This window comes from Papilio xuthus, unplaced genomic scaffold (genome assembly GCF_000836235.2).
Source record: "Papilio xuthus unplaced genomic scaffold, Pxut_1.1 DF828952.1, whole genome shotgun sequence".
NCBI lineage: Eukaryota > Metazoa > Arthropoda > Insecta > Lepidoptera > Papilionidae > Papilio > Papilio xuthus.
This window is the reverse complement of record NW_013529697.1, coordinates 1,293,060-1,318,245: the sequence shown is the minus strand read 5'-3', so window position 1 is coordinate 1,318,245 and position 25,186 is coordinate 1,293,060. Positions and strand designations below refer to the sequence as shown.

General features: G+C 32.5%; 1 protein-coding gene across 2 annotated transcripts in view; it reads right to left on the bottom strand.

Moving 5' to 3' along the window:
• Positions 1-25,186, bottom strand: part of LOC106127202 (polypeptide N-acetylgalactosaminyltransferase 2) — a 50,837-nt gene that overhangs the window by 20,874 nt on the left and 4,777 nt on the right. Inside the window, exon 2 of one of the 2 annotated variants that reach the window (XM_013325267.1) lies at positions 124-132. The exons of the other annotated variant lie outside the window; for it this stretch is intronic. Within the exon in view, the coding sequence (XP_013180721.1) occupies positions 124-132 (9 nt within the window). The remainder of the gene's footprint in view (positions 1-123; positions 133-25,186) is intronic. 2 annotated transcript variants of the gene reach the window in all.

Here is a 25,186-nt window from a genome sequence, read left to right as displayed (position 1 = left end):
TTTTAATATTGTAGATACAATGATTAAGATTTGAAATTAAAATATTAAATACACAATAGTCCTGATTTAAATATTCAAAGGTTAACTTAGCTGATATTGTTGATAAAATATTGAAGGTCTTACATCGTGTATCTGAAAAGAAAGGAAAAAAAGTTAATTTTTTTATTAAAAAAAAAAAAACTGTCATGTAATTCTTTATTTAAAATTTGATTTCTAGTAAAAGAAATCTTACTAAAATTATAAATGCGATTGTTTAAATCGATGGCTGGATGTTTGTTAGAAGGTATCTCCGTAACGGTTCGATAAAAATCGGCATAGATATAAGACATAGTCTGCAAAAAAATATAGGCTACTTATTAAGTATTTTTAAATTCCGCGCAGAGTCACGGGCGTCAGCTAGTGTTAAATAGTAGTATGCTTATTTACATAATAATTCACTCAAGATTTTTCAGGACTACATCTCGTTTGTAACAATTCCCGCGCAATTTTTCTCTCTTCACATCTGTTTTTTTTATAACTAAAAAGGCAAAGGCTCTGACCAGTCTGCCACGCCTCAGAATGTTTGCAGAATTACTGCTTTACAAAGTATATGCGTGGTAATTTTCTAAATTGCCAACCCTAATTCTTATGAATGAATCTGTGAAGCGAAAACCTTCCAGTTCAAAGAACGAATGAATGAATGACGCGTACCAGTATACGACTCTTCGAAAGTGTAAGTGCATTGAAAATACTGAGCCGTGTAATTGTTATGACCAAGGAATTACTGACACGTTAATTTGTTAATTATTAAACTAATGAATATTTAAGTTTTACGCTTAGAGTAGTTTATTGTTTGCACGCGGTTTACTTTATTGCTCGTTGTATTTTAGATTAAAATCTTTCTATCCATACATTTATCATTTCATTGTACTATTTTTGTTATTTTTTAAATGATGAAGGGTTATTTTAACCACAAATATCTACAATGGTTTGTAGCAAATGTCTGTAACCTCGCCTTATTTTTTAGGTTATATTAAATGAGGATATAACATTCTTGTTTGAATACAAGAAGGTAATTAAAGAACACATATAATTGTGTCAATTTCCGGATCGTAATGAGCTAGGAAGTGTGGAAAGTGGTAACTATAGCTGACTGGGCGCGCGCTAATGTCACGCTCGGGCGGCGTAACGCGTGACGCGACGTAACGCGTGACGTAGCGTGAATATGAGACAGTTTAAGTTGCCTTGCGCGAGAAAAACCCTTCATTGTTTTCTCACAAACAATGGTGTTTAAAAAGTTTTGAGGAGCGGAGACCTTCAAACGTAATTAGACAAGATTTCCTTTAATTCTATAAATTTAAATAGAAACAAACCAATAACTCGTAGAGTATAATTGTTTTTTAATTTATTATTTTTTTTATAAAATGTATAAAAGATTGAAAAGTTTTACATGATGCTAAGTATTCAGTTTTTAATCAAGGGGTTTCCCGCCGTCGTTGCACCTTGCTCTAACGAGGGCCCTCTACGAACACTACAGCTTTTAATCGACCGGCAGGGTACTTTGCATACCTCTTGAGTCTTGAGACTGTAAGTCGAATACGTTGCCAAGCCTTTTTGCTACTGTATACGTGCTGTATCAGTTCATAAGTTACTTATACCTTCAGTAAAAGAAGTACATATATAGCGTCATTGATTTGAAAACAAAATCACCTAATAATTGTAGTTAATGTGAAATGATGGTCATAATATCTGATCAAATGCGCGTTTCCTGTTATGAGTGTGGTTACGGAAGCCTAATTTTTTCCCCATTCCTTATTATAGGATAGGGATGGGTAGATAAAGTGGATTTGACGGAGAAGAGGACGTATAGGAAGGGGAAACATTGTCTTTCTGTGCGTCCTCTCTTCCGTCCTTTCTCGTAACGAATCTGCAATTGTGGTATGGTCAGTGGCCGCTTCTTTATTTCGGCGAATTTAGGTGGTAACTTGTTAGTGTTACCTAATAGTATAAACTACAAATTTTTTTCATGACTTGATATAATATAAAAAGGAAAAAGAAATATAAAGCGAATAGAAACAAAATGGGAAAACTATTTATGTTAAAAACATACAAATATTGTAGTATTTCCTTTAGATTGAACAAACCTTTCACGGTTACGTATTGTACCCACACATCCCGCTTTTGTAATCTGCTACATCTCGTTAAAACCGAATCAGCTGCTTCCGTGACGCAATGCCGGTCACAAGATTACGTCAATGAGATCTGCAGCGACTCGCGGCTCGCGGCTCGCGGCTCGCTAATGTAATAAGAACCGGATCTGACATGTGCGCAACGTCAAGGACACTTACTTTCACAAATACGGACGTACCAAATCTTATATAATTTGAATATTTTAATTATGCCTAAATACATGTTTTTTATTTCTATATAATACATTAAAAAGTACAGTAGGCTTGGTGAATTTAAAAGCAACAAAGATTAAGCTTTATAAATAACGTAAAATAAAAGATAATTCTGAACATAACGGTTCTAACTGCAGTGACTTAAGTTGCACTGGACTACGATCAATGTAATTAAATGGGTTTTTAGCTCCTTGACTTAAAGTCAAGCAAAAGTTATGCCCTACAATAATGGTCAAATCAACACTCATAAATGTTAAAATGCCGCATTCTCCACCGCTCCCGCGCATACGTGGCCTGACCTTTACCTACTCGTCACCGCGTTGACATTTCACTCGGAGCTTTGACAAGGTTACGTTTACGATCCATGACGATTTTTCACACTCATCATGTCACGGTCACTGCAACCTGTGCTATAAATATGAATTCATTAAAACGAATATGATATTTTTATTAATTTGGCAACTTGAGCATTGACTATTTCTATTAGAATTTAAAGTTATAGTTCTATGAGTTAATTATTCTTGTTATTAAATTATTCAAACTTTCGTGAGACATTATATTAAACTGATATATAAACACGGCTGAACACTCACGTATATACGTCCGGTGGCGGCACCGACTAGTTTCGAGCCCATCGGGGGCCCTTCATCAGGATGAGTGGCACTGGTATCTCAGCGACGGGCCGCGTCCGCGAAATAATACCAGTGCCACTCATCCTGATGAAGGGCCCCCGATGGGCTCGAAACTAGTCGGTGCCGCCACCGGACGTATATACGTGAGTGTTTAGCCGTGTTTATATATCAGTTTATTCTTGTTATCTTTAATAAAACCTACGTTTTGTCCCAAATCACCTTGTGCTTGTAAAAGCTTGGTCTAGACTCTAGACATATATTATGTTGTGTGGTATTTGTAGAAGTGTACATATGTTACTTCTTGTATTACATAGTAAATAAAGTTCAATTTAATTTGCTAACTTTCAAAATGTAGTTAAGTAACTTTTTGTCAGCCACGACTTCGTTTGCGTGGAATTAAAAAAAAAAACATAATTAGTACTGTGTGTTTTTCTACACTATGTTCTATCATCATCATCAGCTCACTATACGTCCCCACCGAGGGGCTCGGAGTCTACCCTAAGTTAAGGGTGATTAGGCCATAGTCAACCACGTTGGCCAAGTGCGGGTTGGTTGACTTCACACATATCTTTGAATTACTTCTCAGATATGTGCAGGTTGCATCACGATGTTTTCCTTCACCGTAAGAACGTCGGATAAATGTACATATGTAAATCGGGAATGGAAAAACACATTGGTACATGGCGGGATTCGAACCCAGGACCTGCAGATTGCAAGTCAAGTGCTTGACCACTGAGCCACCGACGCTATATGTTCTATATGTAGTTCAAATTTCAGCGAGATCCGTTTAGCCGTTCTAGAGATACCTTAAAACAAACATAATGGATGTTTATCATTTAGAGAATCGAATTTATAATATTAGTAAGATATACAATGTTTTATTACTTTTGTTTTCAAATCGAATAAAGTATAATAAAATACTAAAGCTATTAAGAAACAAAGTATATTAGTTTATTTTTCGTAATAGCGTTGATTCACTTTGCTTAGTGTTTTGCGTCAGAATTTTTTACATATGATTTTAATCGCGTGTTATGTATTTTAATATATTTAGTTGATTTAATTAGCATATATTTACTATTCTGTAGGCAATTTTTTTGTTAATTATACTTAAATAGTTTCATAGAAATAGTATTTTTCCACATATTGTTAGGAAGAAAATCCGGAAATGAGCTAGTGTATTGACTCAACACTAGCCATACCAAAATGTCGACGTTTGTGTCCCCTCACTATTCATTCTGACTATGTCTAAAAATATGTAATAGTTACATTATATTTATGATTCAGACATTTCCTTCAGAGTTTATAAATATCTAGCTAATATTAGAAATGCTACAAAATTACTACCAAGTAGTTTCAAGTTGCTCTAAGTATCTAGAAAGGTCAACTTGAGAGTCATTCGATGCCAACTATGAAGATAGTCGTAAATCTCGACCAAAGGCTTTACGACTGAGGCTATTTTGAGAAATATTTATTTAGTATGAGAGTTTTAAATTTAGAATTTTAACTTTTTATACTACAGTGTTTTAGAATCTCATAGTTTTTACATTTCTATTTATTACTAACATCGAAATTTTCCAGTTTTCCTTTTTGAATGTTGAAGCTGGATTTATAAACATTGCTTTCTTCAAAAAAAAAACAGGACGAAAAAATGAGCTACAAATTTATTAGACAACATTCCAAAAAAAACTTATATATTTGAGATCTCACAGAATTCATCGTCGCTGATTTGACTATTTCCTTGAATAATTTTCGAATGTTGGTAAGACAGATTAATGAGTTAGCATGTATTCGGAACTTGTTTCCTCACAAGGAACAGCGCTGAGCGTCAGAACAGGTTGGAAAGCATTGAACAACTCGCGGTATAGATTTCTAGTCACGATCTAGACTGTCTAGATTCATTAAAACTTATACTCTATGAAAAAATAAAAAAAAAGTTGTCGTCTGAAACTTCGTCCGTATGGAATTGAGAATAACTACGTTTGAAAGCCTTTGCTGTAATCTATTTCCGTTCCAAATTTCATCCAGATCGATATGTGTATTGTTCTGGAGTTACATGGTAACATACATCTTTACATCCATCCAAACTTTCGCATTTATAATATTAGTAAGAGTAAGATATTTTTTCTTGAAATTGTAATCTGAAACTAAATACTAAACTAAAACTACGATAATTATCATCAAGAACAATATTATAAAAAGGAAAATTTTATTGTTTATTTGTTTGCATTGAATAGCCTCCGACTACACTGATTTAAAAATTTACTGTTGGTACAAAGGCTATTTTTATCGCTAGATTTTTTAAATTCTGCACAGACAAAGTTGCGGGCAAGTGCTAGTATTCAATAAAAGTTTTATACTAAAATGTTATACATAAAAGTAAAAGTTATTACAACAGTATATTATCTCTCAGAAACACGGTCAAATATGATATGAAAATATACAGAAGTGGCCCACATTTGTGACCGGACGAGCGAGCACTCTACGTTATGTCAGTTATCTCTGTCATGACGCTGTGAAACAAAAGTAAAATGTTACGAGAAGCGAACAATTAAGTAGGCATTTTTATAACGCGACGATACGACGACGACACGATATGCGAACTTCACTTTCTAAATAGATGCTGACAACGATATTGATTAGGGAACTTTTAGATTCCAAATATTTGTGACATGAAAACTCATATTACTATGGTTACAAAGACTATCGTTTTGTTAAAATAATTTAGGCAAAGATTAATTTTTTTGTTCTTTTATAGAATTAGGACCAAATAAGCACTAAATTATACAGTTTTAATTATTTTCTAACGCCTATGAATATTTAAAAACATCAAAAAGTAGTATGTATTATATGTACTTTGTCTAGTTATGAAAACATTTAATTCTGTCCTTGCCTCGTTTTTGTAAAAGGCAAGCCATAGTCGATTTCACATGTGTCAGAAAGTTGCACAAAACATGCTAACTGTGAGAGAAGAGGGAAATTTCTTGATGTGTGATTCATTTTTGTTATCACTAACACTCTGTTCAAATAAATTAGTCACTATCAGTGACATTAAAATTGTCAGTATTATTAATAGTATACTCCTCTTTCGTCTCGTGAGGTGTAAATGACCTTTGCAGACCGCCCAAGATATCCATTGAAGTTTATGAATCAATGTTCTTACCGACATATATACTTGACATATGCTATTGTTGTTCGTGTCAGCGTGAGATATCATATTTATCTAGTTATGTTATGTCATTATTTAACTCCTGTGTTTAGTCGTTCTTTCGAAATAGTTTTTTACTGTTATTAAATTTTCTCATGTAATGGGGAGTTTTTTGTTGAGTGACATAAAAAAGTTAGAAAAGGAAATTACTGTTCATTAATAAACCGCAAAGTTCTGAAAAAAAATAATAATTCCAAGTACTTAATTGGGGATAAAAAACCGAAAACTTTTAAGTAGGTGGCGCTACTGTCAAGAGTGGCATGTCATCTGTCGGATGTAAAATTTTTATACGCCAATACGTTCAAAGAAAAAACATCTTAATTCATTACAGTGAAATTTGAGGGAAGTCATTTCTATGAGTACAGCCCACAGATCACTCTCGCACTCACACACTCTTGATCATGCTGACGTCTAAAGTGAGGAAATTGCAGTTATTCTCCTCATAAACACAAAGCCTTCTTTTTCATAAATATATATTTAATAGAGCCATGCCGTCACGTTTGCTGCGGGACTAATGTCTTTGTACATGGAATGTCCTAGTCTATCTGGAGCTAGTGCGAGTGACCTAAATATAACACGAAATACATTGCTCTTAGCGCTTGTTATTTATGACCGTGACTCATCACATTGTTACCGCGACAATGTGAGCACATGTTTATTTAATTACTGTTATGCATCCAAACTGTTAACTGAAAGTTTATCACCGAGATGTTATGAAAACATTCATTGCAGATAAAATGGCTATGATTATTTATTTATTATTTATGTTTCTTTTACGAGTTCATTTTCTAAGTTAAATTATTAGTTTATTAGGTCACTAGCGGTCGCCCGCGACTCCGCCCGCGCTGGATCAAAACAAAATAACAGCCTATGTGTTCTTCCATTAATTTCATTGAGTACCGTTAAGTTGTTCTCGCGATACCTTCAAACATCCATGCATCCATGCATGCATCTAAACATTATATAGCCTATTATATATACTATAGATGTATTAAAAAGTAATAATTCTTTGACACATATCTTTGAGTAAGCGTTTATGCAGCGCACGCAACGAAAGTCCTCAAATGTGAATAATTTTCCCCGTTTTTGCAACATTTTTCATTGACGCTTCGCTCCTAATGGTCGCTGCGTAATGTTATATAACCTTAATCCTTCTTCTATAAATGGACTATCCAACTTTTTTTTTTTATATCATAAGGTGGCAAACGAGCGAGCGGCCACCTGAAATCGCTGAAATAGCGAAGTGACCGTTGCCCATAGACGTACGCAATTGCATATGCGTTGCCTACCTTTAATCGACGGAGGAGAGGATGCACAGAAAGAAAATATTTTCCCTTCCCATGCATCCTCTCAACTCCAACTAAATCCAACAATCCTCTATAACTCCAATCTTATCCAACTAAAAAAGAATTTATAAATCGGACCAGTAGTTCCTGAGATTAGCGCGTTTAAACAAACAAACTCTTCCGCTTTATAACTTTAGTATAGATTAGTAGGACGCTGAACATCATTTGTTTTTGTTAACTTGATGTATTTATTGTTATCTCTACTTTTTCAGAGAGCCAGAGGGAGATGACAAAATGTTTCAACAGTGAAAACCCAGATGAAACTATGTTATATAACAATTGGTTGGTATAGTTGTAAAAGAGTAAGATTTCTTTGTCGAATCAAGTCATTGAGCCTGTACAAATAAATTGCCTTAGATTAAGCGCAAGCAATGAAAGTGAAAGTATCGTTTGAAAGTAAATTTATTCGTACCATTAAGTAGTTCGGTTTATCATTCTGACATTCTGACAGTGTAAAATCAAAGAAAACTTGTTTTATCGTTGGTTTCCGAGACCAAAATCTCTATATGAAACATATCCTGTTATTTTTGACATAAGAAAGATAACAATGTGTTTTAAACGGGGGTATTAGTCTTAGAAAACCACAGTTAGTAATTGATACACCTAGTTTTAACAGTCAGAAAGAGATTGTACTCGTAAAAACTGTGTTTTGTATTTACTATGGTTTGGATAATGAATATTAAAAAAAACATACTAATCGCCACTGGATCAGATCAAATTTTAAAAATTGCAATGTATTTACTAAGAGTTGTAGAGCATAACTTTTTAATAAAGGACATTTGTTAAACGAGATGTGATAACATAGATAATAAATAGCATTGTCGTGTGGCGAAATCGAACTGAACTGAACGCAACAATGGACTTGCGACATAGGGTAACGCTGGCCAACTTGATTCACTTGCCTAGACCATTGTTGTCTAATTAGACGTTTTACAATTAAAACGATGTTTTGAACCGTAACATAGATAAGGTCGATTGCAATACACGGGGATGGATGAGAAAATGTAGAACAATGTATATAAAATGTAACTTTTGCGAAACAACAATCATTTCATATTTATTACTATCTTTTTCTGCAACTAAGAAGTTAACGAATAGTAAATGTTTTTATTGTTCCTCAAAATATATTGCTTTTTTTGTTTTGTTTTTTCCCGTTATCTTTCTTCTATCTTATACCAAAGTGTTACGTAACCGAACCATCGATTTAATGGATTAACCTCGCAGAGAGTTTTAACACGAAATGTACTCAACTATAACATTTGATTGGCACATGTATGTGGATACAAGACTGGATATGGCAGTTCCAAAGTAAAAAAATTCTACAACAACAGTAATCAAATTATAAAATCATGTTAAAATAATTGCTTTAGGTAACAATTCTTAAATTACTCATAATGTCGATTATCGTCAAGTTATTTTAAGCTTATGAACAGAGTCAATTTAATGTGAATGTAGTCAAAAAATAGTTGAATTAAATGGTAATACTACACATTAGACCAGTTTCACCTACGCTTGCCACTTCCAGTATATCCGGGCGATCGGCATCGATGTCCGCGTGGGACGGGCTAGGTCAGTTATCTTATGACGATTTAATTGGACGATGCGAAAGTTTTATTACTATAATTATATAAGAACATCAAACATAATAAGCTGAATGCCTATTACATTTTTCGTAAAATATAATGTTTTTATTACAGACTTTTTTTTATAAATAATGCAATTTTTAACAATAAACTAACAAAGAATCTAATGAATAGTCTTAAATCTATGATATAAAATAAAATATTAAAAAACGAAAAACACATTTATAATTGTGAAAACGTAGTTGTGCTTGATTATATTACATTTTAGATTTTAAATGTCGATTACACAAATAATTTATTAAAATCTAAGAAAAGGGCGTCGTACATACGTCTACTAATTAATCTCTTGCACGTGTTGATATAAAATTGCACGAGAATTGAATAAGCGAAAAACACCTATAAGTGACAATCATTGTTCGGTCCCTGGGACTCTCGTTTATCCAAATTCGACTGTACTAGGGAAATATTCAATGTTTTAAAGTAGAGTTAGTGCAAAATGTTCCGGGTCCGGGTTGTTATTGATTGTATAATATAGTCGTGTCTGCCCGAGAGTTACGAAAGTCCTCCGCTACCAATAGCGGCTTTAGGATTTAATCTAGGTGTAAACTGATATTTGTTACCGAGACGCAATCATGTACGTCTTTTTTAAAGAATTATAGATTAATAAGTATTTTTACTGTTAATTTGATATTTAGATGTTTAAGCTTAATATTTATATATGATTTCCCTTCCTACCCTTTTCTTATAAGGAAAGGATGAGGAAGTGGAAGTGGACTTTCCGGATGAGAGGATGCATGGAAAGGGAAAATATTTTCTTTCTGTGCATCCTCTCCTCCGTCGATTAAAGGTAGGCAACGCATGTACAATTGCGTATGTCTATGGGCAACGGTCACTTCGCTTTTTCAGTGATTTCAGGTGGCCGCTCACTCGTTTGCCACCTTATGATATAAAAAAAAGATACTGTATTAAATTTTATTAGATTTTTTTTATTTATTATGTTTGATTAACCACGTTATGTTAATCATTTGTTTTTTTACATATTGTTACATTTACACCATTTTATGTATTTCACAAGTAGGATTCTAATGCTTTCTATTTATTAAAATTGTCAAAATGTGGCTTATTATTTGAAAGAGATATCTCATAAACGGATGATAAGTAGAAAATTTCAGTTGAATTCTCCACTTACCGACTAATCGTGTAGAGAAATCTATTAGTAAGCTAAGTTTATGTAAATATTATTGGTTTTACATTATTACGTAGGAAAGCGGCAAGTGCACTTGACATCCTGACCTTGGATTTTCATACTAGCATCTAATATTTGTTAATTTAATTCATACAATATCGTAAAGATTTCTTACATGTAGAATATTAACACAATACTTATTTGCATGTTACTCGTAATGTTTTTAAAAGTCTTCGTTTGTTTTTAATGTGTGACGTGCTTAAGCATAATTATTTCTATGAATACATAAACTCTTAAACCTATGATATAAAATAAAATTAAAAAAAAAAAAAACCGAAGCATAATATATTATTATATTATGTCGTAGGATAAGATTCTTATAATATCTTTAAATATGAAAACATATAAAGTCAATGTAATTGATATGAACGTAAATATACGCAGAAAGATTATTGCTTGTATGGAATTGCGAGAGTTTTTATTCGTTAAAAATATTATGTGTATCAGGCAGGTTAGAATCAGAGAAACCTTTCCTTTGTAATTTGTTTTTTAATTTAATTAAATGTTATTTTGTTACATCGTACATTGTCGTTCAGTCATCCTGTCAGGCGTCTATCTCATTTAACTTATTAAAATGCCAAATAATAAAACCTTAATAAACGTATAACAAACGTATGGTTTTTGCCATTGAAATTTAAAAGAAAGAAAATAGTGCCAAAAGATTTTTTACGGCCATTAAGGATTAGTTCAACCTATGTAAACAATTTTGTCTTTGCGGACTCACTTATTAAATAATTTCTAAAAACAAACCGTATAATTTTCGTGAAGAATAGTCGTCATAGGAATTTCAACTTTAAGACGTATGTTTTAGTAAGTAAAGTTTATCGAATATAACTTGTAAGGACATAAAATTGTAGTGTATGGTTGAATAGTCATTAATTGCAAATATTTCTTTTTTGTTATAAGAAAATATTTAATGATTTTAAGAAAGTTTTAAATTAAAAACTATAAAATATTTGAGACACGGAACGCGATTCGCGATTCCTAACCGACGAAAGTCTTATACAAAAATTCTCCAGTCATTTTCAGAGTACATTTATATGAATGGATGTTTGTTTGAAGATATCTCCATAACGGCTGCATGGATCTCGTTGAAATTTGGCATATATATTAAACATAGTCTAGAAGAACACGTAGGCTACTAATTAAGTTTTTTAATAGCGCGGGTACAGAGTCGCGGGCGGCATTTAGTTACTAATAATCTTCATATTGACTTGAGTTCGTTAGAACAATTTTAAATAATCTAGCCGCTCTATCATTGAGACCAATCATCGGCTTAATTGGCAATTTCATAACTCCGTGTATTCCTGCGCTAGTTTCCCTGACAACATTGATGTAAATGAAAGCCCAGCTTCATAACGGGGTCAGTTATTGCCGTTATTAATTTAAATAGTTACGTTATTATAATAACACTTTTCTAAAATCCAATGTATCATTTCCGTATAGAATTAAACAAAGTTTTTTTTAATTCATCACACTTCCATAAATTTGACTTTTTTTTCTGTTAAACTTATTTCAAATAAAATTGAAATATTAAACACGCATGTAGTCTAAAAGTATGTATACAGATGAGCAAGACTTTATTCGATTCACGATTTATATAAAAAAGAGTTGACTACACGTGTTCACCTTGTCATGCGCCTTTTGTTGGTGACCTTTGTGAGCAACATCCGCCTCAGATCTGACGTTAAGATGTTGCTACTACTAGCTAATCTCATACGAGATACATTAAAAATGTAACTTTTCTCACTAAATACTGACAAAAATTAATTTTACAGCTATGACGATCGAGGGAGAGGTCTAACACAAAGTGGAAAGATGTTAGTGCTGAACGACATGAGTACCAGTCAAGTCTCAGACGATGATTGTTTTTTATTATCATAAGGTTGCAAACCAGCGAGCGGCCATCTAAAATCGCTGAAATAGCGAAGCGATAGTTGCCCACAAACATCCGCAATTGCAGATGCGTTGCGAACCTTTGAGCGACACACAGACATGTGGAGGACAAAGCAAAGAGAAAGAGAATAAACGCGTCCTTATAAGCAGAAGGAAAATAGATAGGAAGAGATGGAGAGCTACGAACATAAAAGTAATAAAACGTGAGTGATATGAGTATGATCTTCCAAACTCGTGGTTAATTGCCTGTTTGACCGAATAACTCAACATTTCTCTATCCGAGGGACTCCGATCACGTAGGTTATAATGTTTAAAAGGCGTATAACGCTTGTACTTTGGAAAGCGACTTATTTGGGCTTTCTCTGTTTAGTGAGATAGTTACTGACTTTCTAGTTTAGCGTTTAGCGTTGCAAAGGGTTGTTGTACAAACCATCAAGATAGCAAAGTTATTTCGTATTCTCTGAGCGTTAGTGTTTTCTCTTAAGAAAACGAGTAAATATAGAACAATCTTATGCTTGCTTTCATAAATGTAAGTAAAGTATATTGTAGAATTAGCTGTAGACCGCGACTCCGTCCGCGCGAAATTAAAAAAAAACATAATTAGTAACCTATGTGTTTTTCCAGACTATGTTCTATTTATATGCCAAATTTCATCGAGATCCGTTCATCCGTTCTAGAGATACCTTCAAACAAACATCCAAGCATCTATCTATTCATCCAAATATTCGCATTTATAATATTAGTAAGAAGTAAGATATGCCTTAAATTGACCATTTGTAGTTTCATACAATTAAAGGTCACGTAGTCAAGAATTCTAAATATCAAAATATCCGAAATATTTGACCTCGATTAAAGTAAAAGCAATCTGCATCTCTTACACAACACACGGCGCCAACACTAATCTACTTTTTTTTACCGCATCCTTTGTATATTAATGTTAGTGAGGACGTGAAAGTTGTTTTATGTTATTCTATAATATAACGTAATAATTATGTGTATTGCGAATAGAAGAATGCATGGATAAAATGAAAGATTGGTAATAGAATAAACGTAAAATACGTTTCCAATCACCATCAGCTCACTATACGTCCCGTTTAATGGGCTGGGAGCCTACCCTAAGGAGTCACCAGAATGACGTTTTTATTAGCAATTATTAACCGTAGATTTCTTAGACAAATTGTTATCCCTGTTTTGTCAATGATAATGACATAAATGAGGATATGTTTTATACAGAGATTTTGGTCTCAGAAAATCACGGTTAATTAGAATGATTAATAAAATTAGTTACAAATAAGGAATAAGCGTAACCTGTAATGCAACGCATTTTGTTATCGCATTTAGACCTTTGAACTTGTTGCTGTGACTTCGCATTTACTAATTATGTCTGTTTTTAATTTGCCAACCTTATACATTAAAAAAAATACAACCTTTATTATAATGACGTCAGTCGTTTCCTAACTGAGTATAAACTGTCGATCTCACGACAATGAAATTGTTTGTCTATGAAAATGTCGCAAAGTCGTGGAAATGGGAGCGCAGATTAATGGATAAGGTAGATTAATCCATTGTATATATTGTGATAACTAAGACTAAATAACATACATATGACTGTATAGTACAACTGTCCATTTCTAATGTAAACAATAGAGAAACAGAACTATAGTTATTTCGTGTACAATGCGTTCTTCCAGACGTTCAACATCTATGTATGTTGAATATTTGAGGTATGATTTAGCTATTCAAGAGATAACTAGTATCCTTCCAGTATTACAAAAAATATACTCAAAAGTATTAAGAGTACGTTATAAACATTCAACAATCATCTCACTAATATTATAAATGCGAAACGTTTAGATGGATGGATGTTTGTTTGATCGTAACTCCTAAACGGTTGAATGAATCTTGCTGAAATTTGGCATAGATGTAGAACACAGTCTGGAAAAACACATAGGATACTAAGTTTTTTTTTCTATAATAATTCCACGCGGATGGAGTCACGCGCAACAACTAGAATTCTAATAAAAAAGTAACAGGAAAGTAGAGATCGGTAGAGTTTCCGTAGATCAAGTGAAACGCTTACGATACGAGTTTTCCACACTTTTACCATTGAACTTGCTTTTAATGATGTATCATAGATAACGATCAAGCCACCGCAATACACAATGTAGCAACATTAAACTACACTAAGTAATAATCTATTTGAAACTTCCATTTTCCACACTTTTATGGCTGTTTTAACCAGCTCTATATTTAGTAGTTAAGGTTGTATGTTAACGTTGTAACTCTGAAGAAAAATATTGTTTTGAAACATGGAAAAGTCTGGAAAGAATTAGAATTAGGACGATTAAAATAGAACACGTGTTTTTTTAATGAAAATGTAGATTACATTTAAACCATCTTACTAATATTATAAATACAAAAACAAAAGTTTGGATGGATGGATGAATGTTTGAAGGTATCTCCGGTACGACTGCATTTACTTCGCTGAAATTTGGCACAAACGTAGAACATCGTCTGAAAGAACATTTATTCTTCTATTTAAGGTTTTTTTTTAATTTATCGTGGACGGAGCCGCGGGAGACAGTATTTTATACATGTACGTCTTATTACTTTAGAAAGTTAACAAAAAATTGCTTGATAACTACTATGGGAAAAATATACAGAATAGCGATAGCTGTGAATATATTTTTTATTTATTGAAACAAGCAGCGCTATATATTTGTCACAATGAAAACGTCACTAACTCGAAAATATCACGACGTCGAACTTGGAGTGTGAAAATAAAAGTTTGAAATTAGATTTTCTTTATAAAGTACGACGAAAAGTTTTTAAATTATGAACAACTGTTGACATCAGTGAAAAAAGTTTAAATTTGAAAGGTCACTTTATTCCTTTTGAAATTAAACTTAATTTTCTTCTTATTAAAGTATATTTTCAATTACAGAAAAATACTTTCGTTACAGTTCGTTAAATTTTTAATATTTTTGTTTATTGTTTCAGTATTTTATCATTATGATATGTTTTACAATTTCACTTAAATATTAATTGTTAAATACAAAAATAATAAAAAATAAAAAGAAATAGTTCTGATGACTGGAGTTTTTTTTTTAAATAAAATAAAGTTGTTAGTTAACAAACTTAAAGCTAATTAAAAGTTACTTAAATAACTGTTCATATCAGAATACGTTTGCTTAATAATCATTATATTATTGCAGTATACATGATAATAAAACTAAAGAGTATTTATGCATGTTATAACACAATGAAATAGAATACGCGAAAATAACATCTATGTCTATTATTGTTCATGTTCCATTTATAACGTCCCTCACTTTGTTCTCAATCGTGTGAATGTGAACTCGTGCGTTTGTAAATCAAATGTAACGTGAAGAAATTGGCCGAGCATAAAATGTTTTTATGTTGATTGATGACGTTTTATAATACACATGTAAAACAGCGGCCTAGCAAATTTTACGCGCGCCTTCGTAACCTTATCGACAAAACATGTCAAAGGTGTGGGAATTAGTGGTGTATTTTATACGCGGTATATGGGTTCGAATCCCGCCATGTACCTATGTGTTTTTCGATTTTCGATTTACATATGTACATTTATCCGAATTCTTATGGTGAAGGATAACTACTTGATGCAACCTGCATATACCTGAGAAGAAATTCAAAAATATGTGTGAAGTCAACTAACCCGCACTGGGCCAGCGAGGTTGACTATGATCTAGTCACTCCTAACTAAGGGTAGCCTCCGAGCCCCTCAGTGGGGACGTATAGGGAGCTGATGATGAATGAAAAAAAATCGTTTACTTATCTTACTTAATTCAAGTATTGCCAATTTTTAATCCAAAGTTGCATAGTCCGATGTTACTTGAACCCACAAAAAATTAATTATCCGTTTTGTCATAGTAAATGGTTCGATGAACCTTTCGTTTGAGTTAAATCTATTTATTTAGATTCAGGCGTTACATAAGAACTTTTTGTCTGTCACGCTCTGCTTGCGGTGTCAATGCGATCTTTCGATTTGATAATACCGTTTTAACTTTTTAATGAAATAGTCTCTGGGTCGACCATAGATATCTGGTGTTGAAATTCAGGAAATAAAAAAATGTCCTTAATTAGTCATTGGATTTTTTCTTGTTTAATTCTGTTTAAGGTTTTTTTCTTCTTATTGTAAAAAAATTAGTAACTTTGATGTCTTTGTTTTCTTATTTAACTAAGATTTTTTTTGTCAATAGTGCTCATAACTCCAAACCCTCAATACATTATCTTTTGCTGAAATAAAAAGTCAGGAAAAGTGAAGAAACTATTTTAATAAGCAAACAACTAGAAGCTTATTATCTTTACCAGATCAGGCCGATATTTTATTTTTATTTTTTATTCTTCTTAAAATGTTGATTATGGAATTATTTGAATTTAGAATTGTTTTGAATTTCAAATATTTGAATATAGAACGTCGTAAAAACTGGGACAAATTAAACGATATCGCACGCTACCATTACTTTAAAAGTTATTTGAACCGTTATCTCATTTAAACTTCAGAGGCATACCGTCCTCTTTAAATTGGCTGTTTTATATGTAAATTATTTATAACATATGCAACAATGGACTTGAAATTACGATCACGTGGAACAAAATATACTAGAAATATATTAGGCAGTCGGTACACTTTTTTGCTAAAGAGGGGACAGATTACGTCAATAAGTTGCTGCCGTTATAACCGAAATTCTTGCCGTAATATTCTAGATCCATTTTTTTATAACGTTTAGTAATATTCTTACGATATATTCTTTACATTGTTAATTTAAATCGTAATATTTTAACATTAAAATTTTGTTCATCATTTAATTCAATCAAGCTTTAAAACTCTGTTGATCTTTGCTGGGTCAATTACCCCATCAAATGGAATGAAAAACCTACAATATCTTTAACTAAAGAGGTAAAAAAGCTACAACCAAAAAAATGCCGTTTTCGTTATTTTTTTCTCATATAAAAAAATAATTGGTTGATATCCAAGTATTAAGAAGGAAATAAATTGAGGCTCCGTCTTTTAAATTACATATACGTAGATATTTATGACACTACAGGAAATGTTTTTTTTTGCAATTAAAATCAGTAAACCAATTTATGTAGCAATAAAAATGTCATATCTTATGACATTTTGTTAAATTATTGTAATTCCTTCTTGTTACTAAATAAGAGAAAAAAATGTTAATTATTAAATGTATCTTTTTAATTTCCTTAGGTATATCGTACAACAGGCAACGTAAATCTTCGAAACGCAATGATTAAAGTCGCGAAGCGACTTACGTAACCTGGTTGTCAAGATAATAAGAAAAGGTGTAGGGATATTCAAGATGGTGGAGCAAATCTTTACAGTTGAGATGTCGTTTTGCCTCTACCGACGGAAAAGACGACAGACGTCGACGATTCATTTTTGTGTGATACTCGCGACACGATACTAACGACCCTAGGCTACAATATAAATGTAACTATAACTATCAAATGAAATAAATACGTAAGGTATCCCTCTGTTCATTGATTTATTCAGCCATTATGTATTGTACTCAGTTATTATTACTCATATAGAATAAAGGTTTAAAATAATGATAGAAATAACCTATAATAATTAAAACTATCAAACAATTGGTTGGATATGCATCCCTTATTGGAGTTTTTCCTAGTTTTATAAATGGTTTAAAGTCTTGAAATTTATTTAACTATGTTATGATTAAGGTGTAGTCAATTACCTAGTTTTAACTTAATTTAAACTAAACCCCGAGTCCCTCTTTCGAGTGGTACATTGTGGTATGTTGTCGACAACAAGAATTGGCAAAGTAGAGTAAGCTCTTGTCAATTCGCGTACGTGCTAAATTAGTATTCATCCATTGATCGCATGCAGTCATTGTCCGTTTTCACTTTTACTGTCGCCTGCGCAACGAAACTCGAAGGATAAAGTGCAATCTTATTTACATATTCCATATACTTATTTGTAAAGAATGCTCATATTCAAATTTGTAATGTAGATGTCATCATCATCATCTCATCATTAGCTCACTAGACGTCCCCACAAAGGGGCTCGGAGCCTACCCTAAATCAAGGGTGACTAGGATGTAGATGTCAAAGATTGTAATCCAATGTTAAAGTATTGCATTGTAGATAAACTTATTCTTGTGACTGTTATGTTACAAACTTCTTGTTTCGCGGAGGGATGATGATCACATACACAAAAGAATAATGAGATTGAATATGGATGGCTACAAAGGTAGAGGAAGACCAAATAAAGGATTATGTGAAAGAGGATATGCGTAAAAAGAGGGTGAAGGCTTATAGAGATGTATGGAGGAGTAGTATATACTGTGCTGACCCTCCGTATGGACAAAGTCAGGTTGATAATGATACTTAACCTTGCGACTTAAATAATATCTGGATTCATCTATTTTGAAATGAATTTATGCGTAAAGTTAAACGTGATTTTTTCTGTATTTAAAACATGCTTTATTTTGAAAGTGATCCAAAATTTATAACCATTGTATCTAGTACGTACCATCCGATATCGCCTTTTATTCAAATCAATGTAAATCCACAGTAAAAGTATATCCGTCTTCATCCAAAACATGAACGCACCAAATTTTAACATCGTGACTTGTATTTAACTTGCCTGATAATTCCTGTTAAGTAGACAAGTACTTTCTTATCCGTGGAAGGAATATTAGGTCGCTAATCCAAACTTCATCAGTATTCTACCGTTGTGCTGTGGATTGTTCTTTTCTTCATAATTATGTTAAAAGCGTCTGTTTATTGTTGAATTCTCATACGAATGAATGTTGCAAGCGACAATAGATCTGTTATTACCCCATTAGGTAAAATCCAGCCGGCAATTTCAGTTATTAATATTATTACTTAAACTACAGTCTAATATTAAGTGGTGATATATTTGATAAAAATAGAATATTGAAGCGTCGGTGAATCTCTTTGTCTTGAGAATTTTATGAAATTTTTATGCATATTCAGTAGATCTGAGAATCGGCTACTACGGCTATTTTGACATAACGCGGACGGAGTCGCGGGCGACAGCTAGTATAGAATGATTGCTAGTATTTAAATGTTATCGTTGTTATCGATTTCGACAACATTTTACTGTTATGATTGTTTATTTATTGGTGACGATTGTTAGTGCTAGATAAAGAAATTATTTTACGTAACCCACATTATTTCTGATTAATTATATTATGTATCACAATGCTTATATTATTTATACGTATGTTTACTTTTTATGTAGACTCCGGCAACAAAACGAAGAGCTCGTCACTTACTCATACATAAATATTATATCTTATTATAATTCCTAGCGTGTGTTATAATAATAGACATAACTTCCTCTATTTTGTCTCTTTATTCTCTATTACTATTAAATAATCGTAGACAATGAGAGATCATGTATGTCAGGGGTGTGCAACTTAATTAGACAATTGTTCTGCAGCTTACTGACGAACCCCTAAAGCTGACAATTTTTAAAATTAATATCTATGTTTATTGGTGCGTGCGTTGCGCCTGAGTATCTTCCGCTACGTTATGTTTTTATATATTTATACTTTTTGCCTAGTTTCAACAAGACAAGTTGCGATCGACCGGTTGGCAACCCCTGATATATTGTTTCTATAACAACAACATAATCAAACCCGTAATCCAGAAGGGTAGACAGAGACCACGGATTATGTCGACTGTTTCATTGTAATTTATGATGCTTACTATGTTATATGATATATCAATATGTCTTTTTAGGTTCACGTAGACATTACAGAATATAATTTTTTAGCAACTAAACGAGCTTGTTTAATCAGGAAGGACCTAATAAATTATAAGGTCAATGACCTCGCCATTAAGTACATTGCTTAGGTAAGTATAACAGTTTGTATTTTTTTTATAATTAATCAGAGGTCTGCGAAATAAAGCCAGTGATAAAAAGCAAAAGTTACATGAACTAGTTTTCGGCCACGCGCGAGTTCTAATCTCATGTGATGTTTATGTAACTTTAAATCACGCACTACTTTTTACTTACGTTTTTTTTTATTTACGTAGCATAAGTAATGCCTAACGTACTTTTATAATTCAGAGGTCGTGGAGTTCTTATGCAAAATCGCACAGAAAAAAAATACATCAATGAATTCGTTTTTTAAATACATTTCCTAATGTCATATTATCCTACTCAGGAAACAATAAGAACAAACTGCATTAATTTATTAAACAAAATACTAAGTAACACCTACAATCTCTTAACTCCAATTTTGGAGACTTATGACGTGGCACCATCTTCTGTTTATGATCTATCACATATGAAGACCTTTAAAAACATAGAACTGACTTTATATTACTAAACTTACTAATATTATAAATCCAAATGTTTAGATGGATGCATGTGTTTTACAAGGTGTCTCCAGAACGGCTTGACACATCGCGATGAAATTTGCCATAGATGTACAACATGGCCTGGAAGAACACATAGGCTACTTATTAAGTTTTAAGTTAATTATATAATTTTTATTTTAGCGATCGGGTATTAGCTTGAAAGTTCAGTGTAAATTCTCTTTACAAAATTACTAGCGTACGTTATCACGTAATATGGAGCAGGCAAATTTGATTTAAGATAAGACGAAGTAACTTGTTTAAATTACAGTCTAATTTATCAGGATGTTGATATTATCAAGATAAAACAAGTACCATCAAATAAATTTGAACATACAACATCACCGTTTTTATCTTAATTTAAGATGTATATTATAATTTCAGTGGAAGTCTACGCGTTTTATTATTTGTATAAATATCTTTGATGCTTTAAATGCTTACAAACTTTATCTATTCATTGTTGGACATTTATAAACATGATTAAATTAAAGTAACCTACATATCATTCATACAAACATATAATTCAAATGCACAAGACATGTTTGAGAGAACATTTATATATTAATTCTAAATTTGTGCATGCATGCAATGTTATAAAACAAATGATACACGTCTAGGACTTTTATACAACCAAATTTGATAAGTCCCTTGTGTAGATTTAGTATGTTCCGTCTCCAGAGAAACATTTAGTAGCTAAGCTAACTTCGTTATAGGATAAATATAGACACGAGGAATAATAATAAGTTATACAGTGTACAGAAAGTTATACAACTTCATATTTCCTTCTTTGGTCTGTTCAAAATATAATTAAACCGCATGAGAATGTCTGTATTTGACAGCGGTACATGTAACCCGTTTTGACCTTTGCCAGAAGTAAACTTAAATAAGTTATCCACCGCGTCAGTAGCCCACCCTAGACAAACAGCCCCTGTGTATCGATCCACCCTGCCCCCAGGGTTGACCTGACTATTCATCCCTGTCTAACAAGTGCTTTCTTTTTCTTTCCTAATTGGAATTTGATAAGAATGGTGACTTGTATTTTTCCTCGTACGTTATAATAGTATTTACAAAATGTATTTGAGCTTTGATATTTTTTGCCTCTCTATTATATTCGACTGTTTTTATTAACAAAACTCCTGAATTATTGCTATAGAAATAATAACAATACGGTAAATAAAATAAGTGAGTCTGTATGTAATACCGAAAAAAACAAAATAAGTGACGTATTTACTTTACCTATAACGAAAATACATTTTTAACAATTTGGTTGTCTCTGTGCGCAAGCCGCGTTTGTTCCAGGTAATTTCTGGAACCGCTGGACCGATTTTAACGACACTTTCACATGAAGGTAGTTGAAGTGTACGGGAATAATATCTACTTCACTAATTTTTCGATGACGAAGTCGCAGGTTAAATCAGTAAATAAGGAATAAAAAAATTGAACAACTTACCACCAATTATTATCCCGTCCGATGAAAAGTGTTTGATATATTCAAGTATAAAACATCTATAGCCGTAGCTCCTATTTCGTGCGATGCTTACAAAATTCGTTGCTTCCTTCTAAGTGAGGGGCTTCACGTGAATTATTAAAAATCGTTGCCGAGGGTCGACACCCTTTTCCCTGTCTGCTTTTCCTTGATATTCCAATATGAATTCAAACAACGTTTTCTCAGTAAAAAATAATGCCATGTACCAGGCGGTCATAAACATCAGGAAGGTAATTAAGAGATTTATTAAAGCATATTGAAATATGTAGCAACCAGACCTAGGCAATCAGAACATTAACCTTATGTTTTTTTTTCGAAACAAGGCGAGCTAGTAAAGGAGGCCTCCATAACACATACATAAATCTAGTAAATGTGAGTGCTTGAGTTAGTTAGAATTATTTAGAACGAATGGCGCGCTTTCGTTACCAAGTCAAGTGTCAGGTTGATTAGTAAGGGGACATAAACGTCGACACTTTAGTATGAGGCCAATGCTGCGTCGATACACCGGCACAGTGTCAAATTTTCTTCCTAACACTATCTAGGAATTCCTTACGACTTTGTCCAAGGGGAATTGAGAAATATCTAGCAATAAATATAGCTAGTGTAGCTTTACAATACCAAAAGAATTTTTCAAACCGGTTCAGTAGTTTCTGGGTCTACTCAATGCAAACAAAAAAAAATCCTCTTTATAACAGAATCTAGACTATCTCAACTGATATAATATACTTCCTATCAAATAGTGAAAGTATCGGAAGATTTCCTTACAGATTTCAGTAGGCTTTTTGTACTTATATAATGCGAGAGAAACTCACACAAATGTTCCAATAGGTCCTAAATTAACACTAACCATAAGCAGAAAAATTGTCACTGGCATTACACAAGAAGAGATATTTCCATTTATTACTTAACTAGCTGTCGCCCGTGACCGTCCTCGCGGAATGAGAACTGAATTAGTAACATATGTTCTAAATCTATACCAAATTTCAAAGAGATTCATGCAGCCATTCTGAGGATACCTTCAAACAACCATCCATCCATCTTAACATTTGCATTTATAATATAAGTGAGAAGTAAGATAAATAATTTTACTTTATTTATATGACTAGCTATCGCCCGCAATTCCGTCCGCGGGGAATTAAAAAAGAAGCCCATGTGTTCTTCCAGACTATGTGTATATGTGTGCCAAATTTCATCAAAATCCGTTTAGCTGTTTCTGAGATATCTTCAAAAAAACGTCCATCCATCGATCTATTCATCTATTCATCTAAATATTTGCGTTCATAATATTAATATCATTCCAATATTGTACGATTATAATAAGAAATAAAGCTTATGTTTCCTCTCATTGTAGTTTCTGTTGAGGAAATTATTATTTAAACAAATTCAGTATTTTTCAATACTTTACCTTCACAAATAATTACTGTGACAATGTTATAGAAATTATATTGTTTTGAAAACAACCATTACTTTTCCTCATACAATCGCAAAGATTTAACTATTTAATACAAAGATAAATATGATAAAAAAATGCGTATATAAATCACGGGACGGAAATAAAATAATTATTTATAAATTCTGTTTACATTTAAGCGATATTTATACAAAGCATGTGATCTCTATTTTTTCAATAGGAGAGAGAGAAGACGAATTACATTCGTTATGAGTTTCGGCCGTGGAAACTTACATAAGTTTACATCTGTAGATACAAGATGCAAACAATTGTTCTATTTAGTGTTAGGAAGAAAATCCGGAAATAAGCTAGTGTATTGACTCAACACTAGCCTGACTAAAATGTCGACGTTTGTATCCCCTCACTATTTATTCTGACACTGGACTTTGTAACGAAAGCACGTCAATCGCGCCAAGTTATTCTAACTAATAATGTTTAAAATTAGGTACTTTGTCTATCTAAAAAAAAATAGATCTGTCGTAAAGAAGAAAATGTAGAGAGTACGCGATATAGAACATTGTTAATGACTCCATAGAGTCACAAAAAGTGTTCCAAAGTGCGTCTAATTTGAAACTAACGGTCGACTTTACTGTCGAAGCAGTGCCGTGAGAATTTTTAACAGCGAAAGAAATAAACAAACTGTTCGAGCGTGAAAACGTTCTAATCGGTGGCTTGAAGTCAATATGTTCATGTAAAATTAAATTAAAATTCAATTTGGACAAACAAATAGTTAGTAAATGTATGCGTAGATGTATGAATGTGGAAGAGACGGAAGATATATCAGGACTGCGAGGACTTGGGGACAATTGGAATAACGTGATCTCGGCCTACGGGTTTTGAAGTTTGACTTTTTTAAATTTTACGTAAACAAACATGAAATTTAGTAGGTAAAAATTTACTAAATTAAGAAATCGGAGTCTTAAACCTTATGTCTATACGGTTAAAATTGTTTTAAATTAAAAAAAGTGTTGATTAATAAATAGGTGGTGACCAAAACCAATGACTACAAGAGTGAAATTATGTTTATAATCAAGCGTAGTAATTTAAAAATGTTTCATTTTAAGTGCAAATTATTTTTTAAATTAAAAATTATTTATTACAAAAATGTTTATACATATTTGATATTGAGCAAAAACTCGATATTGTATTTTGCTGATTTTAGATCTAAAAAATAATAAATATACGACTACTTTCTAATATTAACAAATAGTAATAATCAAATGCATTTTACGAGTTTTTTTTGTATTTTGCAATAAATTTGCTTTAATAATTGCAAATTTTTAAACTTTACAGTTCGAATCATCTGAAGCCGACTTTCGTTTTTTAAAAAAAATATGATTTTACCAGGACTAATAAGGTACGATATAAGGATAGGGAAAAATAATTTTGTGCATACATACTTGTACTATTGCGCAAGGCTGTTGGGGTTGCTAGTACTAAATAATATTTACGCATACGATAAGAAGAAAACAAAATATAACGGAAAGTGAATGTGCGTTACGTGATCGCACTTATTGTATACAAATTACGCCATAATAACCCTTAAAAT